This window comes from Penicillium oxalicum, chromosome I (assembly GCF_001723175.1).
Source record: "Penicillium oxalicum strain HP7-1 chromosome I, whole genome shotgun sequence".
Classification (NCBI taxonomy): domain Eukaryota; kingdom Fungi; phylum Ascomycota; class Eurotiomycetes; order Eurotiales; family Aspergillaceae; genus Penicillium; species Penicillium oxalicum.
Window position 1 is genome coordinate 635,002 of NC_064650.1, and position 16,866 is coordinate 651,867.

Below are 16,866 nucleotides of genomic sequence, written 5' to 3' on the forward strand. Positions count from 1 at the left end.
TCACACGCCTCTTTTCCCGTATTTGTTTTGAAAGTGGACCGAGCTTGTCCACAATCATGATTTGTCTGACATTGCTTTGTGTACCATTTTGCGTGTAACAACCCGAGTTTCCTCCAAGTGGGGAATTTATCAATTCGGGTCTGTCTTGAACCGACCTTTCAATAAATATCATTGCGCGCGGTTTATATATTTGGACGAATGTATTCCTTTCTTGCCATCGTGGTTCCTGCCGGTGTTGTTCAACTTTGGATCGAAACGGGCTTTTTTTTGCGTAATATAGGTGCGGGCATGCCCCAGCCCTGGCGATTCCTGCAGTGATAGCTTTCTATGAGGTTCCAATTTCATTGGGGATGGATTATTTCCACAGGAGTGAACGGTGGGATGAGAGGGTGATTTTGCAAACGCGTTGATACGTGCTGCCTGGGAAGACTCCCGGCCTTTTGGCCGATAAAAGGTCGTTGGATCGCAATGATCAAAAGGTAGGCAGGTACAATGGCTGGAGAAAGGCCGGAACTTATACCCTCGAAACTACGCACCTTAGAGACCTTGACCGTATCAATATGATCAATATGATCAAGGTCCTTGATTCTCACTTCACTTTCGGAACAAGCATATTTTAATCGACACTTCATACACCCTCCCCACTTCTGCCACCACTGCCGTGATTGACAATGATGATAATCCTCGAGATAATAATAATTAATACTACCAATAAATCAACACACTCAAAGCGCCTTCCTCCCCTCCTCCTCTTCATCATCTCCCCCCTCCGCCTCTCGATAATACACCCTCGTCCTCCAAAAAGCATGCTCGCACGCCTCAAACGGCGCTAAACAAATCGAGCCACCTCTCGCTCGATCAAGGTAGCCCTGGATCACGGCCGAGTCCGTATCCTCCAGGGGTCCGCCGAAGACCATTCGGGGGCGGAAAGCGAGCAATTGTTCGAGATGTTTCTTTTCGGCGCCGGGGCAGAAGAGGAGCGTGTGTGGGGTGATGAGGTTGAAGGCGGCGGGGTGGGAGATGACGGTAATACCGAGGGAGGAGAGGAGGGATGTATCGAGGGTGTTGAAGACGGGGTCTTGGGCGTAGATTTTGAGGGGGTTGGGATTGGGGGGTAGATTGGAGGAGGAGGAATCTGTGGAGAGAAAGAGAGGAGACGGTGTTAATTTTCTTTTGTTTTTTTGTTCTGTGTTTTAGGGAAAAGTCGGGGAGAAATATGTTGAAATTGGAAAAAAAGTTTGTTTTTTGGTTGAGGTTGTCCGAAGAAATTGAAAAGGTAGAGACAAATTCAACGTACAAGACAAAATTTGCGAGGCGAGACTGTCCAAAGCAGCAAGTTGATACATAGACACACTTCGACGATCCACCCATCCTCCGCGGAGGAATCCACTTGGACTGCCCAGTCCCACGCAGACAATCGTGTCAATTGGACCCTGACCTGGACTCACGTCGCCCGGGTTCGTAGCTTTCTGCAAACTATCCCCCGATGAATTCGGCGTCCAGACCTTCGCCTCGGCTACATCCTCCGCTTGCTGCGTGAGCTGTCGTGCCAGCTGGGTTCGTAATTGAGCCCAGGTCTCTGAATTGATCCACTTCTCATAATGTGCGCGATACTGAGTCTGCAGTTCCTCGAGCGTCAAGCGTGCCGGTGCCTCTGCAGGTCCAAACACGAGTTCTTGGTCGTTGGTCGCGTTGGATTCGGTCTGATTTGGGGATTGCGATTGAGTCCCGCGGAGGGTTCGCCGCACGTTTTGACTCGAGGTCACATGGGTCCAGCCGTCGTCGTCAATCACTTGAAGTCGCTTTTGGGATTGCGCGGTGGGACGCTTCTTGCGAGATGTGTGAGGCATGTTGTGTGAATTTCTGGAGAGGGGAGGATCGTCTCGCCGATATCAGCATCGGCGATTGCTTCTTGCGTCAGGTGGCCCGATATTTTTCTTTTTTTTTAAAAAAAAAATGGAGAGGCGAGGCGGAGAAGAGGGCGGAGCTTCGGAATTCTTATCGGGTGGGGGAAGGGGGGGGTTATCGATAAGTCTTATCGGGTCACGCTGAAGAGGGTGCCTGGGTGCTTATCGATAAGGTAGGTACTCGGTCGGCGTCTCGACTCGCCCCGTTTTGTATGCGACGATCCACATGGAGTATAGGTAGTTTCTACATCCATTGATGGACCTTGGACAGACCAGGAATGCTGCTCCGTACTGCCCTGTCATTGATCTTTTGCGCAAAGGTACCACTATCCCCTGGAGCTTGATCTCATGGTGCCCGAAACTTCACTTGGCACATCGTGAAAAAGTGACAGTGAGTAAGGATGTAACCGAAAATGTTGACCAGGCCTGGGTTGTTCGACGGGACTGGTACTCCCCCATCGTGATCATCCCATCACACCTCTTCAAGAGTCAAGAGTACGAAAGTCACCTGCTGGCAACCACAAGCGCGGCAGAAGCGAACCACCGCCCTGTCTCCTCACACTCCCCTCTTGAAACCGTTCCACTTTCCCCTCTCTGTCACTCTCCCCTTCTCGCCTGGCAAGTGGAAGAAATGGCCACCTCTGTTAGCGTCCTCCCTCGGCGCTTGGAGCTTGCCCGGCTGCACCAATCACACCGACGACGTGGGTGATGGCACTTGCAGAGGCGGCGTGATACTCCACCTGCCGACTGGAAGTATCCCCGTCCGCTGGAACTCCGCATCGTAAGCGTCCTCCACTCAGATGCGGTGCAAGCTGCAGTCGCTGTCACACTCACATTCAATCTCAGACTACACACCACCGGACTATCCTGTGGTCTCGCGCACAAGAAAAAAGGGCCCGCACTACTGGTGATGGCGAATCCTATCCCTCAAAAAGAGCTCCTTCCGGCCCTCGACTGCGGCCGCTGACTTGGATTCTTTCATTTTTTTTTTCCCTTTTGAGAGGTGCATACTCTTCTCTCCCAGCTGCGCTGGATTGAAATCGTCACTTCACTACCGACACCTACACCCAGCAGAGTTGAAGCGGAACCATCAACGTGGCCAGGTAACCCGGTCATTCCATTTTATACAAGCGACAGCGCCCCAACTCCAAACTTGAAATCCATTTCTGTCGGCAATCTCCAAACGATCCTGAAATCTGTGTGCTCTGTTTCTTTTCTGCATTCTCACATCTCCCATCATGTCTCTGCTACAATTATCGTGGCGATGGACGGCCGTGGTCGCCATCTCCTGGGCCGCCGTCGCCCAAGCGCATACAATTATCACTTACCCCGGTTATCGAGGAGACAACCTCCACACCAACGGAACGGTGGCACAGTCAAATGGTCTCGGAATGGCCTATGACCCCGTGAATGGGTCTCTCTACTACCCTTATGGAATGGAGTGGGCCTATCCATGTAAATATTTCCCCCTTCCCCCCCCCCCCCTCTCAGCGACACGCTGAATGCCTGACCTCGGAATGGTTTGGGAAAGTATGGTCTGATCCTGATGTTTCTGGAATCGACAGGTGGCGGTATGCCGACGTCGAGAAATCGCACTTACTGGCCCGTTAGCGGTGGCTCCGTTGCTATCCAGCCAGGCTGGTTCCAAGGTCACTCCACGGCTCTGATGTACATCAATATGGGATTCGGCGAAATCCCCGAAAACATGAGCCACCCGGTCGTACCACCTTTCCAGATTGTCGGTCCCACGAACAACCCTTATCCGGGCACGATCTGCCTGACGCAAATTCCAATTCCGAAGGGCATTGACGTCAAGGTGGGCGACAAGGCGACTATTCAGGTCGTCGAGGCGGCTAAACACGGCGCGGCTTTGTACAATGTGAGTTGACCCTGTCCCTGTTGTGAGGTCAAGATCCCCCACTCGTTACGTATGATCAAGAAGACTCACACCACCACCTTTCTTTCACAGTGCGTCGACATCATCTTCGCCGAGGATGGGGACCCCAAGATTGAACAAGTTACGGAAGATAACTGTTTCAACTCTACCAATATCGGCTTCGAGTACATGTACACGACGGCAGGTATCGGAAACGGTGCATCAACGATCCAACCTTTGATGGGGTCATGGATGACACTTGTTACATTCCTGTTAGCGCTCGCACTCGTGTAGATCATTCATGATTGATCACTTTTGGGATTGTGGTTTTTTCTGTTTTCATTTTTGCTCTCCGTCCCTCCTTCCCCCTCTCTCTCTCTCTCTCTCTCTCTCCTCTCGCGTAATGCATCAAGCTGGCATGTTGTTCTTGCTTTTTCACATACCCCTTATATTCTGATTACAAAGTGTCATGATCGATGAAAGAAAATATTGCTATTCTAGGCATTTATGTCACTCTAACGCAAAAATGCTTTAATTGACGAGTCAATTGATGTCAGGGCGAAGTTGAGACGAAAAATAACCTATGGAAAGATTCGGAGCATTTGTGCCAACCTATTCAATCTGCCTATATCCAAGTGACATTCTATATATATGGCGGAAGGGGATGGATCCAGTGCATAGACACCTGCTGGTCTTGTCCAGGATGCTCTTGGCTACTCAAGACATGCCCAATCAAATGGTACCTCCATACTTTAAACAGTACCCGATGAAACGGAATGACCTTTTTGGGTGTTGTCTCAATCCATAAAGCACGATAGATCCGGCAAGGTAGGTAATTGAGAGACTAGCCTCGTCTATTTCCAAGCGATGTGCAGAAGACTACAAAATTACCAATCCGTACCTATGAGTCTCCAGTGCTTGGCTATTGAAATTTTGAGCCAGAGACCCCGTTTGCTTAACTACAACCTTGTAGTTCTTACCCAGACACGAGCTGGTCCTAGCTGAAGCCGTGGTTTACGGGCTTTTTTTCCGGGATACCGATTCTCCAATAAACCAGTGAATTTCTAATATACGGACAAAATCCTTCTATTACGATTGCAAACACTATATCGGGCTTTACGGTGATTCTGAAGTTGAGAAACGATAGGTTTGCCCAAAAAAGGACCCGACATTCTTCATCAATTTGACTTTCATTTGTTCATGAGACATTTTGACATGGGGAGGTCACCCAAGGCCAACATGAGTACCTATGGCACCAGTCAGATACAAGAATTTGAGGGTATCACTTTCAAACCTAAGTAAGCTCCAACAATGCCGGCACACACTTTCTCCAGCTCACCGTAATCAAACGTCAAAGCTCCTTGGATCTTCCAGCACATCCATTCCAACAGCAATCAAAATGGACAAGGTCCATAGATCATTCTCAGTCATCCATAAATCAAAAGTTTTCACCAAAAACCCTTCACACAAACATTGAGCCCCACTTCCCTCTTGACAAGCACAAGATCCATTCTTCAAGGCCTATTAGCAGCCCGAATCAACTGAAGAGTGGCACACGCATCCCAATCGCCCCGATCCCGTACGCCAAACGTCCGACTCGCCAACAACCACCGGTCCATCCAGCGATCCTGCTCCATGATCTTCCTGGCAGCAAGAACGTTCGACTTTTCTGCCAAATACTCAGCCATCTGACTCATCCGATTGGTAATGTACTCCGAAGTCAGTCCGTTCATGATCCCTTCCTCCTCGAGCATCAATCCAACCATGGATTCATAAAACAGCCGCGACATCAGCGGAATATTCAACTTCTCGGCATTATCACGAAGTTCCGGATCAGTAATGATCATGGACGGACCACCCCGACGAGACGAGGCTAGATCCAAACCAAGTAGGAGATAGTGCAGACCTCGAATCAGCTGGCGACGCATCTCGCTCAATTCATAAAACCTAGTCCCCGGGACACAAGCAGGACAATGACAGATGAAGTCCAAAAGACCATGACGACGATCTCGACACATATTTGGAAATTCTCCACAATACGAGAAAGTAATCTCCTCGCCGGGCTGGATGTCTCTTGCAGCGTAGCAACTGATTGTCTTCCTCATGTTCTGTGGAACATAGGCATTTGCCACGCACGAATGATTGAGCCGAGAGATGAAGACGAAGAATCCAAGAAGATTGGGTTGGTAGAGCTCCCGGTGCTTGTGGCTGGGAATGGCGAGGGCGAAGTAATTGGTGATGAAGAGTTCTGAGACATTGTCATTTCCCTGTAGAATACTGGCTTCATGGAGGAGATTGAATTTTTGCTTGTCATTCTTGGATAAGTTTTTGACGGCTTGGAGGACGGCCGAGTCGTTGACTTGCTGGGTCATGGTCAGATGGAGGGTGAAGAGTGCGGGTTCCTGGTAGATGAGGGAGTTTCGGGCGATGAAACGGGTTGCGAAGCCTCCCCAGCCTTTTTCACCAGCTGGCTTGAGCTCAAACGGGACTTCGGGGGGAATTTCGAGAAATACATAAGCTGGTGTTAAGTGTGTCATGTTAGTCAAGAAAAAAGAAGGCTTTGGAGTCTCTAGCTTGGACTTCGAGTCTCGGAAAAGGCGTTGTTGGTTGACACGTACGGTGCTCACGATCCATGACGCTGGAAGGAGACATTTCGCTGAAATCTTAGATGAGAGGTCAATCAAAGAGTTCACAGTAGAACAAATGCAGAGCTGTAGAAACAGGCTCGATATTTTTAGTGATCACTTTGATAGGTATTGCGGGTGAATCATAGCCTTTTGATAGATCAGATCAATGCAGTGTAGCAAGGTAAATTTTTGAGACGAAGAACCGTTTCAGGCACGGAATAGGTGATAAAGGGAGAGGTCGGACGAAAGCAGTGGATTGAGGACATCAAGTTTCACGTGGACTGAAAGAAGAGAGCCAAATAAACCAACATGTCAAGTGCACGTCCTTCGTTGTCGACTGAGCAAACAATCCTGGTATCGAAGTTTCTAGGGCCTGAGGCGAACAAGACCGGACAGAGTCAACACGATCTCTATTGTATCCAAGACATGCCCAGGATGCTAGGGTACATAGCAGCAAAGCATGGGTTGCGAAAGATATTTAATTCAAAGGATTGCTCTAAGAGTGATTTTTCTGCACGAACAGTGATATAGGGTTCTTCGCAATAAGGATCGGCATTAGATCTGGAGAGTCGATATTGCCAGTGTATCCATATAGGTTAAAACATCCGGCTGCCGGGCAGCGTGTTTATTTTGTTCCACAAAAGTCAGGAAGACGTTCAATTGAAGGTGATAACAACATGAATATGAGCATATGTCATATCAAACAAGTTGCTAGAACGACGTTTCATATATATATATATATAGGCACTTTACCGTAGAACTTAATGACTCCTTCTGTGCAGTCAATGCGTTGACTGGCTGGACTGGAAGTAGGTAGCTGTAAGTTCTCGCTGAGCATCTCATGAATTCAACTCCTTGGTCAAGTCAATGATGGTCTGCACCACTTCATCCGGAGCCTCTTGCGGAACCCAATGTCCAACACCATCAAGCAGCCGCAGTGAGCGAAACGCAGAGCACACTTCACCGCTGGTCATCTTCTCCAAAGCACCCGGTACTTGGAAGATACCCCAGTCTTGCTTACCGGAGATGAATGCACACAGACATTCAATTTTCTTACCAGCAAACACATCACAATCACGCATGTAGCGGCCGTCTGGTGCAGTACGCACGCGATACCAGTTCAGCCCCCCTTGAAAGCCTGTGCGAATATACTCCGCCACATATACAGCTAATTCATCATCGGGTAGCCATGAGCGAGAGCTTCGGCCCTGTCCTGGATCGCCATTCATGTCTCTATCCACGGCCTCGGGCATGGTGCAGTCAAGGGGCATGATATAGTATCCTGGCATCTTGACCAGCTCGTCTGCGGTCCAATCCTTTAGTGGAGATGGTTCATTGCCGGCCCAAGACCCACTTTTGAGATGGAAATATCCACGTAGAAAGCGGTGCATTTCATCTACCGGCAGATCAGACATGTCTCGATTCGCTTCCGGGGTCGAGTAGTACCACTGGTAGTGCTTGCGCCCCTTTCGAGCGAGAGCATCATGTATATCTGGGCCAGTCTCCCGATCCGCTTCCTCATCCGCTTTCGCGGCATGATCACCACCGTCATTCGCAGTGTTAAAGGGTAACTCCGGGCTGCCATTGAATGGATGACTCATGAGAACCACACTGCGAAAGAAATCAGGGCGTATCAAAGCGCACATTGCAGCGACCACGGCTCCGCAGTCATGACCGGCAACGCACTCCACAGACCGATAGCCCAAGCTATGCACCAGCACAACAACATCACGAACCAGAGCGGTCATGGAGAAAGTTGTCAAATCAACCGCCTCATCCGTCTGGGGCTCCCAGCCCTTTGTTCGCCCAAACCCCCGCTGATCGGGTGCCACTACATAGAAGCCGGCAGCGGCTAACCGAGGAAGGACTCGGCGCCATGAGTATGCAATTTCGGGGAACCCATGCAGAAGAACGACCAGAGGCCGATCGCGGGACGGTGTGGCTCCAGCCTCAAGAATGTGGAACGTGAGCTCCCGTGTCTTGATTAGACGACTGGTTACGCCATCCGGAAGGGGCAGCTGGGGCAGTGGCTGTGTCTGCTGTGAGGGAGAGGTTGTATTCAGGGGCTCCATGGTGAATGAGTTGGCTGAGGAGAGCGAAGACCAGGAGCCACTCTGCGAAATACAGTCCAGTAGTTACCAGATCACTGGGACTGGATTGGGCGGAGCCAAGTGGAGTCGGCCCAGATTCAGTCAAGCCCCTCGGATCTCAAATGACGATGATGATGTAAACGAAGATGTAGGAACCACTGATCGAGACCCTACGAAAATTGAAGCTACGAGTCTAGCCAAGTAGCTACAAGGGTAGCCTCAGAGATCGGGCATCCATGTGCGACCGCTCAATTGAATCCTAAAGAACTCTCGATGGCTCACTGCATTTTTCGCATATGCACTAGGGTTGTGGACAACAGGCAGCACAACTAGAAGAGCTACTTGTGTCGATCCAGGAAGTCGCAGAATCAGATCTGAACACCACTCCTGCGCCCTGACTCACCTTGAGCGAGCGGGCGACGATCCTTGCTTGAAGATCTTTCCTTCCTGAGTCCAGTTCCCCATCGACTTCAGACAGATGGCTCGTAGCCCCCGATACTGAATGGATGACCTAGTACTGGAGCACCGTGGCCTAGTCATTCTCATTAGAGTTTTCAAAGGGCAGAATCGTGCGCTGGTGGATATGTTCGGGAGGCGTTACTCCCCTTCCTCCATCGTCATCCGTGGGCCGTGGCACCCTCTAGCTTGAATCACCCAGCAAATCGCTTTTTTGAGACGATCGACAGTCAGTTGCAGAGCGACTGATGGTCCAGAGTGAGCATTGAGGATGCAGTCCCTCGGGACAGGCGATGGATTCAGGATACAGACTGTCATGGCAGCTTTTCACATGATGCGACCTTCTTTTTTGTTTTCTTCTGCAGTGGTTGTGATGGATCAGAACAAATCATGAAAGAATGGTCGTTGGGAGGAGTGGTGTTCCAATTCTGGCCCGTGTCAAAAAGCCGGCGGGTACCTGAAGGCTGAGGCATTCCAGTCATGACGCAAGTTTCCTTCAAAGCCGCCCCGAACTTCTCACCGTCCACGGCTCCTCCGCATGTAACATTCACAAGCCCAGCATACTATGAATTGCTTTCCTTCCTCCCTTTCCTCCACAGTCGGCTAGATTTTTTCTATTCTCGAGACATTGAAGCAGGCTCTTCCGCCTCGTCTAATAATTTCTAATTTCTCACCCCCCTCCTAGCCACCACTCCAACCCTCTTTTCTCGGTCGGCTTCATTCCCCTACGTTTTCGCTCGTTCCAGCTGTATGCGCCCGGTCCAGGTCATGCTTTCTAGGGAACCCGCTTGATCAAGAATATCCGCTGCCTCCCGACGCATCCTTTCAGAAAACAGATCACTCATCAAGGATCAATCGCTACGAAGTCGACTTGGTTCAGTACAATTCCGGGTCCCGCTTGTCACTACGATTAACAGGGCCCGATCGAGTGCTTTCTCATTTTCATTACTTTTACTCTCGGCTGCCTAAGCCAAAATGTTCAATCGGCGCAAAAGAAGCAGAAGCTCAACACGGCGACAGGTACGTGCTGACTCCACAATTTTCAACCATCTTCACTACGTCCAGAAGTCTACAATTTCGAAGGACACCCCAATGCTCCATTGCTGCATGTGCTCAAAAGCTGATCGTCTCACAACGTCCTTGTACAGCCGCTGTCTGGGCCACCCTCCCAATCCGCTCAATCCGCCGCCAGCCATGCCTTTCTCAATTCCCAACCAGGGTCAAACTTGTCGTCTGCAGCGGCTGCAGCCGCTTTACGCTCTATGACTCCCACTCCAACACCAGTTGAGAATGTTCAGACCAAGCGTATGGCCCAGCGTCAGGGGGCTGCACCCTCGCCTCCCAACATGGCCACAAACCGTCGGTCCGTCAGCGTAAGCACGCCGCTCCGTCGATCCACCAGTTCTAGCTCCATGACGGCAAGAACATTTCGAGAGAATTCACCTCATCGCCCATCGACAAGTTCTGGGCCGGGTGATCGACGTCATACACCGGTTGATGTACCCCCTTTACCAGCTGTGCCACCCAAGTTTGCGGCGCAACCTGGCTCGGGCCGTCGTTCGGTCTCCATGGACCCTTCAACAAGATCGTCCACTGTCACTCCCACCTCTCCTAGGCGACTTCATGTGCAGACAGACCAAGGAACGCCCAGCAGTCCCTCAAGTCAACGATCAACGCATAGCCGTGTGGCCAGTCTCGGTGCACTCTCCGAAGAAGACCGACCTAGTAGCCGAAATTCAATCAACTTCTCTTACCCCAGAGGATCAAGGCCAACTTCACCAACCCCGGCATCGGTGAATCTCCCGAGCGTCAACACCAAGTCCGTTCGCGACAGCCCAGGCAAAAAGTCTGTCGCTCGTGATGCCATTGTCAACAGGTCCGGCGATGTCAAGTCCCAGGCGGCTTCCGCGGGAAGTTTGGATAGCATTCAGCCGACGACATCAGCGGGGGCGGTCAAGAGCACGGCCGTTGCGGCTGCCAGCCTCAGCATGCAGCCTCAGGATGCTCAATCGGATCGTCCTTCCAAAATTGAAGAGCGCATCGACCAAACTAGACCAGTCCCTACTTCGCAGGAACAACACCCAACCCGATCTCTGCCGCCTATCGACACCAGTTCTGAAAATCCACCCCAACATACATCTCCCCGGGCTGCCTTGGTTCGCATGCCATCGACTGTCCAAGAAGAAAATGAGCCAAAGGAAGACAAGATTGATCCGTTCGTCACAAAGGTCACCAGTGCGCCCGTCGAACAGCCCTCCTCCGTCAACGCTCCAACAGGCTCTGTTTCAACCCAGCAATCGTCACCGCCTTCCTCGCCAAGGGTTCCTCGAGTCACCACACCCCAGCCAAACGGTCATGTTACGGAATCCCAAAGCCCTGGTCGTTCAGCACGCTTCTCGACGCTTCTTCCTGTGGCGGCAACGGACCACCAGCTTCATGAGCCACCCCCACGCTCCGTATCCCCTGCCAAATCGGCCCTGAAAAATGGCCGTGGGACGTCCATGTCTCCGGATCGGAATTTGAGTAGTGGTCGCATCATCCAACCGCCCAGCGAGATATCGGATGGTACTTCGATCGCGTCCGACGAGGGGTCGAGATATGGTGTTAAGAAGCGTCCGGGCAAAGTGAGCTTCGAAGACGAGGCAGAAGTTCTGGGTGTCGCAGCTAGCCCTCCGACCTCACCTGAGGAGTATGTACCAGATTCGCCGCCGGCAAAGAACAAGTCACGTATGAGCTGGCTTGGCGTCGGCAAGAAACGTGCATCGTCCGCTGAGTACAGTCACGGCGACAGTGACATTTACGATGTCATGAAACCTAGACAGGCGCTCCCGTCGTTTGGGAGCGTTCGTGGCAGCCGCCCGGGTAATGTGCCGACGCCAGCTGTGCACGAGGTGAGCGACAACGAGTCGTCCAGCTCTTCTGAAGATGGCATTGTTGCCCCTCGGTCGTCTTTGGCCCATCACAATGGCTCTACAGGCGTGCCGGTCCAGAGTGAAGCATCAAGTGGAGCCCAGCCTCACAAAGTTTCCGCCTTGGAACAGCTGTCTGTTGCGGGAAGCTCCTCTCTATACCAGCCAGTGCCGGTGTCTGAGGGTGCAGCAGATAGCCAGCAGACAATGAAAGCCCCGCGAGATTCGACAGCCTTGAACCCTCCCATCATCTCACGCCCTCCACCGGTCATTGCTATCGAACCAGCCACGCCCCCGGTAGAATCAGATCAAGTGAAGTTTGGAGTGCCTATGGGCTCATACGGGCACACTGAGGCCGAGGATCGACCATCTGCTTCGTCTGGCCATTCCAACGTTGATGAATCCGATAATGATTCTAGTGACAGCGTGTACAGTGACGCACCGGAAGATCTGGACGGCGATGGGTTTGGGTCGATTAACGCTATTGTGGACAGCCCCCCCATGCCCCGTTCTCCAGTGTCTCAGACGAATGGTGACATGGCAGGGTCGCAGGCTGTTGGGCGAGCCGCGGCCGCTGACGAGCAATTGCAAGACAAGGCTCGGCCTTTTACTCCAACCCAAGATTCGGGGCATTACTTGGCGAACGACCCGCCCACCACACCTCCCATCTCATCCCGAGCGAACCAGACGCAGCCTTCTCCTCAAACTGACAGTCCTCGTGCAGCTGTCGCCAAATCATCCCGACCTAAGTCCGATTCAACCGGAACTGTAGCTCAGACAAACGGCTCCCGCGTGAAGTCGGCAAATAATGATGCGACTACCCAGCGACCCAGTCCCCTCGGTCCGGCGTTCCAGATGAAGAAGACCAACGAGAGCTCGGCTGGACAACGGAGTGCCATGCGTCGCACCATGTCAAATGACAGTGACTCATCGAGCAGTTTTGGGCGTGGTAAGCCCGGTCTGCGCAACGACGCGCCATTCTCTATGCGGCGAACAATGAGAGGGAGTGCCATGAAGCTTCAGGAGTCGCCCGGTGTTATGCGGACGGGATCTCCAGATGAATATCGACCCACCTCCTCCAACTCGGGAACTGGGACCATGCGAAAGTCCTTGCGGGGCTCCGGAACAGGAAACGAACGAATGTCGTTTTTCTCGACCAATAACAAACCTAGTCGGGGCAAAGTTTCCAAAGCGGCACCGGCGTCGAGATCCATGCGCAATTCACGGTTTTTTGATTCGGATGATGAGGCAGATGCTGCCCCATCCAATCTGTTCCGCAGTCGATTTGCTGATTCAAGTGATGAGGATGAGCCAAATCATAATGTGATGCGGCCTGTCCGCGGGATTCCACGTCGACAAGGCATGAGAGATGGCGATTCTACCGATCTAGAGGACAGTTCAGAGGACGAACCTCGGCCACCAGTTGCGGTGCCATCTGTGCATCGACCAAATCCAACCGTGCCGAGTGCGCGAGAGAAGGGTGCTCCCAATATGTCCGGCTTGGCTGCTGTAGCTAAGCAGCGCGGCATGAGCCAACGGGAATTGGAGGAATTCATGATGCAGTCTTCACGAGGTCAGAAACCGGGTTTGCTTACGCGTCTGGGACTGAAAAAGCCGAAGCATTCCGAAAACCGGATTCGCAAGGCGGATACTGAAAGCCCATCCCGCAATGACACTCCATTGGAGCGATCACGACTTGAGCGTGGGCAGGTGCGAGGGGACTCGTATACGAATGGGGTGAGCGGGGCGAATGCGGCGAATGGATTAAATGGAGCAAATAGCCGTCATGGAGTAGTCACCACGGTGAGTGCCGAGGTGCCAGAGCCGAGTACTTCGCCCCGACCTACTCGACGACTGTCTAAGCGACACACAACGGACGCAAACCAGTGGCCGCTGCCTGTCGATCCAAAATCGGACGTCTCTCGTCCAGCCATGTCGCACAGTCGCAGCTTTTCCTCGGTCCCTGTCCAGTCCACTCCTGCTGAGGGCAATGGGCGTGCCGTGGTCACCGGGAGTGAAGCAGTCGGGCCAATTTCGCCGATCCAAGAAGAGCCCGAGCAAACCTCGGTCAATAAAGCCGAATCTGCGCTTGGTCATCAATCTGGACAAGCCGGGGTTTCATCGCTGAGAGAGCAAGGCCCGTCCGCCCGAGACGTGGTGATCACTGGATCCGGCCGCAAGAAACGATTCCCCCTTATACGGAAAGCCTTTGGTCTACGCGGGTAGCGAGATTTCTCAATGGTTAAGGTCGGCAGATATTCACATTCTTTCACTGTTCTGTCCGATGATTTATGCCCTTTTCACAGCGACGTCGTTCTTTACCTCGTTCCTCAACTGTCCATGTACTTGATATCCCCACTCGCTTCTTCGGGCCTATATTGCAATTCCTTCTCTGTTGTACATTACAATTAGCATGGGACTCGGGGCGTCTCCAGACCCCGCGGGGAACCATTTAGGAACTCTTAATTTTGATCTAATTCATAATTCATGAGACAGGGCTGTCAGTTTTCAGTTGGAAACCTAAATAAGGTCTTGGTTTTGTAAACTGCCCATAATATACCTTTGAGAACTATTCCATTGCAAGTGACACTGACACTGCGGTTGTTGGTGTCAAGTCAAACTAATAATGAACAGACCAGGCCCTTTGGAAATATCCCCTGATCTACCTACACGGGCGGGATGCTAGGCTACTTTGTAACAGTGACTAGCGAGTGGAAAGGAATTGGTATTGACAAAAGTAAAAAGACTGGCGTAGACCTCAAGGCCAGACAGAAGGATAAAACTAGAAGAAAAGAAGACGCCAAGAGAAAGCAGCCAACTCATCCAAAGGTTCCACGACCAAGCAACATTTGCGAATGAGAAACAGTCACCAGCATGCACCTGACACACAAGACATCACCAATTCAGGTTAGCAAATACACGAGACTTTGGTTCAAGTCTTGAGCCGCCGAGACTCCCCTCTCTATTCCTAGCAGAAATCTGTAAGTCAACACATCCTGAGTGAGCACAAGGCCGTCCTTGGTGAAGGGTAGCGCTTGATCGCTATCAGCCATATCCGAATCGAAGCGACTTATAGGAGACCCTGTTCACTCCAGATTTCCTCGGCAAAAGTTTTCAGCTCTGACTCTGGTATCACAAAGTCTCTCTCCGGGCCCTGTTGAGCAGGACGGCCCACAATTTTTTCGAAGGGGAGAATTAGCTGGGTGATGGCCGCAGTTGTACCAGTCCCGTAGGTAGTGTTCATGTCGGGCTCTGCAGTGACAGATGTCGTATTATTTGTGCGGGTCAATTTCAAGGATGCAGTAGGATATGCTAATAGAGTGAATGATCTTGTGAGGAGGCCATATCGCCGAGGAATGAGTTCCCATTTTTGTAGGACAATCTCAGGGGTGTCGCGTTTGATATTGATCGTAACCACCAGTTTCACAGATGAAGAGTCAGTCTCAAGCCAACCGTGCGCATCCTGGGCAAGCTTTCGCGCAGACTCCGATAACCCTACTTCCACCACAAAGCTAGGCTTTGAACGTGTCGAAACAATAGCCCAGGAGCAGTCTGCCTCCTTTTTCCAATTTCCAACTGTCACTGTTGTTGATCCTAAAGGCCTTATTTCACGACGAATATTCATCGCGCGTAACTCGAGAGTAATAATCGAGTCAAAAGATCTGATTGCAACTTCGTGTGCAGAGTTCGGCACGATTTTTGCGATCAAAATCCCGGTTTCTGTGTTATAAGAAAATCGACAGTACTTGCTTGTTCGAGACCGATCATCACTTAGTCTGCAAAACAGCGCCAGGGGAATAGACGTAAAGACGAGGTACTGATCTCGAGTCTTGTCTTGCTGAAGTTCTCGTTGACGGCGCTCCAGGGAGTTTCGTAAACTCGCGTTACTAGTGAATGGCTGCTGCTCGACCTCTACTGCTAGTTGCGCAAAAGGATCCCCGACTTCGCATGCAACCGAAGAGAACTCAGTTGATAAGTACTCAGCGGACGATCGAGACGCGTTTGAGATGGATTGAGATAAGTTCATGATGAATGGAAAAGTATTGTGAAACTGTGAGAAGGGATGGACCGGATAGGCAAAGTCAACACTTCACGACGGATGCACAGAGAAGGAAGGAGGGTGTCGAAGTGGGGAGTTTACCTATCAGGCCTGTGACGGCGACTGACGAACGCTAACCTATAATAGGAAGGACTAACCCAATCAGGCAGTACTTACATCTCGTATGACCCAATCTCACAACCTTAATTTCATCACTCCCTCGGCGGCCGCGCTCTATACCGCCTACCAAAGTTATATGACCTTTCCAATTCAGACAGAATCAACCTCAACATCAACCTCACAATTCGTCATCGAATTCATCGATATCTATTCACAGCTATCTAGGTTGCACTAATAAATCCTGCATCAATACCAATGCCCATTGATTTGAATATATCAATTCAGTTGCCTTTGACATTCTCAACTGGCAAAATCTACATGGGGCTAGAACCGACATACCTACTATGACAGGCTTCTACGTACGTCGTTCTCATTTGAGCACATTGCACCCCTCTTAAATAGGTACCTACCTGACATCTGGGTTGATCGTCGCCCATGCGATGAATCAATGCTCATCAGGTACGGAGGGCTGGCACTGCATCTTCTGGTAGAGTAACCATTAGTACAATTATTCTTCGCCCTTTTTTACTGCTGTTGTGAGATCCATGCATGGTCACGACTGTAGGTAGCTCTCCACGTTGGGCGAGTTTCGCTCGAATCTACCGTCCCCTTCGGGTAAATTGAGGGATGGAATATATCTCATTTTCAACCCATGGGCAGCAATACGCTCGATACACGAGACTATCGGGCTCTCCCGCCTCGGATTGAATGTGACAAAGATTATCTGATGATTTTCTTTGGTCAGGACGATAGCTTCATGATGTTCAAGTACAGTCGTCTGGTACAATCTACAAAACGTGGACACTGCGGCGTAGTGAGCGCATCACGTGTTCACGGTGGAG

General features: G+C 51.1%; 7 protein-coding genes across 7 annotated transcripts; 3 read left to right on the forward strand and 4 right to left on the reverse strand.

Annotated features, from left to right (window-relative positions):
- Nucleotides 1-725: 725 nt before the first annotated feature.
- POX_a00215 (uncharacterized protein) lies at nucleotides 726-1,850 on the reverse strand (the record flags this gene model as incomplete). Its single annotated transcript, XM_050109161.1, has 2 exons — nucleotides 726-1,135; nucleotides 1,298-1,850. The coding sequence occupies 2 exons, from the start codon at nucleotides 1,848-1,850 to the stop codon at nucleotides 726-728; spliced, it is 963 nt and encodes a 320-aa protein (XP_049972929.1).
- Nucleotides 1,851-2,163: 313 nt separating this feature from the next.
- Nucleotides 2,164-2,616, forward strand: POX_a00216 (uncharacterized protein; the record flags this gene model as incomplete). The annotated part of the gene is made up of 1 exon (XM_050109162.1): nucleotides 2,164-2,616. One exon carries the CDS (start codon nucleotides 2,164-2,166, stop codon nucleotides 2,614-2,616), a length of 453 nt encoding a protein of 150 aa, XP_049972930.1.
- Nucleotides 2,617-3,145: 529 nt separating this feature from the next.
- Nucleotides 3,146-4,077, forward strand: POX_a00217 (uncharacterized protein; the record flags this gene model as incomplete). The annotated part of the gene is made up of 3 exons (XM_050109163.1): nucleotides 3,146-3,362; nucleotides 3,473-3,786; nucleotides 3,877-4,077. The coding sequence occupies 3 exons, from the start codon at nucleotides 3,146-3,148 to the stop codon at nucleotides 4,075-4,077; spliced, it is 732 nt and encodes a 243-aa protein (XP_049972931.1).
- A 1,220-nt stretch (nucleotides 4,078-5,297) lies between these two features.
- On the reverse strand, nucleotides 5,298-6,435 carry POX_a00218 (uncharacterized protein; the record flags this gene model as incomplete). Its single annotated transcript, XM_050109164.1, has 2 exons — nucleotides 5,298-6,301; nucleotides 6,402-6,435. The coding sequence occupies 2 exons, from the start codon at nucleotides 6,433-6,435 to the stop codon at nucleotides 5,298-5,300; spliced, it is 1,038 nt and encodes a 345-aa protein (XP_049972932.1).
- Nucleotides 6,436-7,249: 814 nt separating this feature from the next.
- Nucleotides 7,250-8,482, reverse strand: POX_a00219 (uncharacterized protein; the record flags this gene model as incomplete). Its single annotated transcript, XM_050109165.1, has 1 exon — nucleotides 7,250-8,482. One exon carries the CDS (start codon nucleotides 8,480-8,482, stop codon nucleotides 7,250-7,252), a length of 1,233 nt encoding a protein of 410 aa, XP_049972933.1.
- A 1,449-nt stretch (nucleotides 8,483-9,931) lies between these two features.
- Nucleotides 9,932-14,091, forward strand: POX_a00220 (uncharacterized protein; the record flags this gene model as incomplete). The annotated part of the gene is made up of 2 exons (XM_050109166.1): nucleotides 9,932-9,976; nucleotides 10,105-14,091. The coding sequence occupies 2 exons, from the start codon at nucleotides 9,932-9,934 to the stop codon at nucleotides 14,089-14,091; spliced, it is 4,032 nt and encodes a 1,343-aa protein (XP_049972934.1).
- An 844-nt stretch (nucleotides 14,092-14,935) lies between these two features.
- POX_a00221 (uncharacterized protein) lies at nucleotides 14,936-15,892 on the reverse strand (the record flags this gene model as incomplete). Its single annotated transcript, XM_050109167.1, has 1 exon — nucleotides 14,936-15,892. One exon carries the CDS (start codon nucleotides 15,890-15,892, stop codon nucleotides 14,936-14,938), a length of 957 nt encoding a protein of 318 aa, XP_049972935.1.
- Between the last annotated feature and the right edge of the window lie 974 nt (nucleotides 15,893-16,866).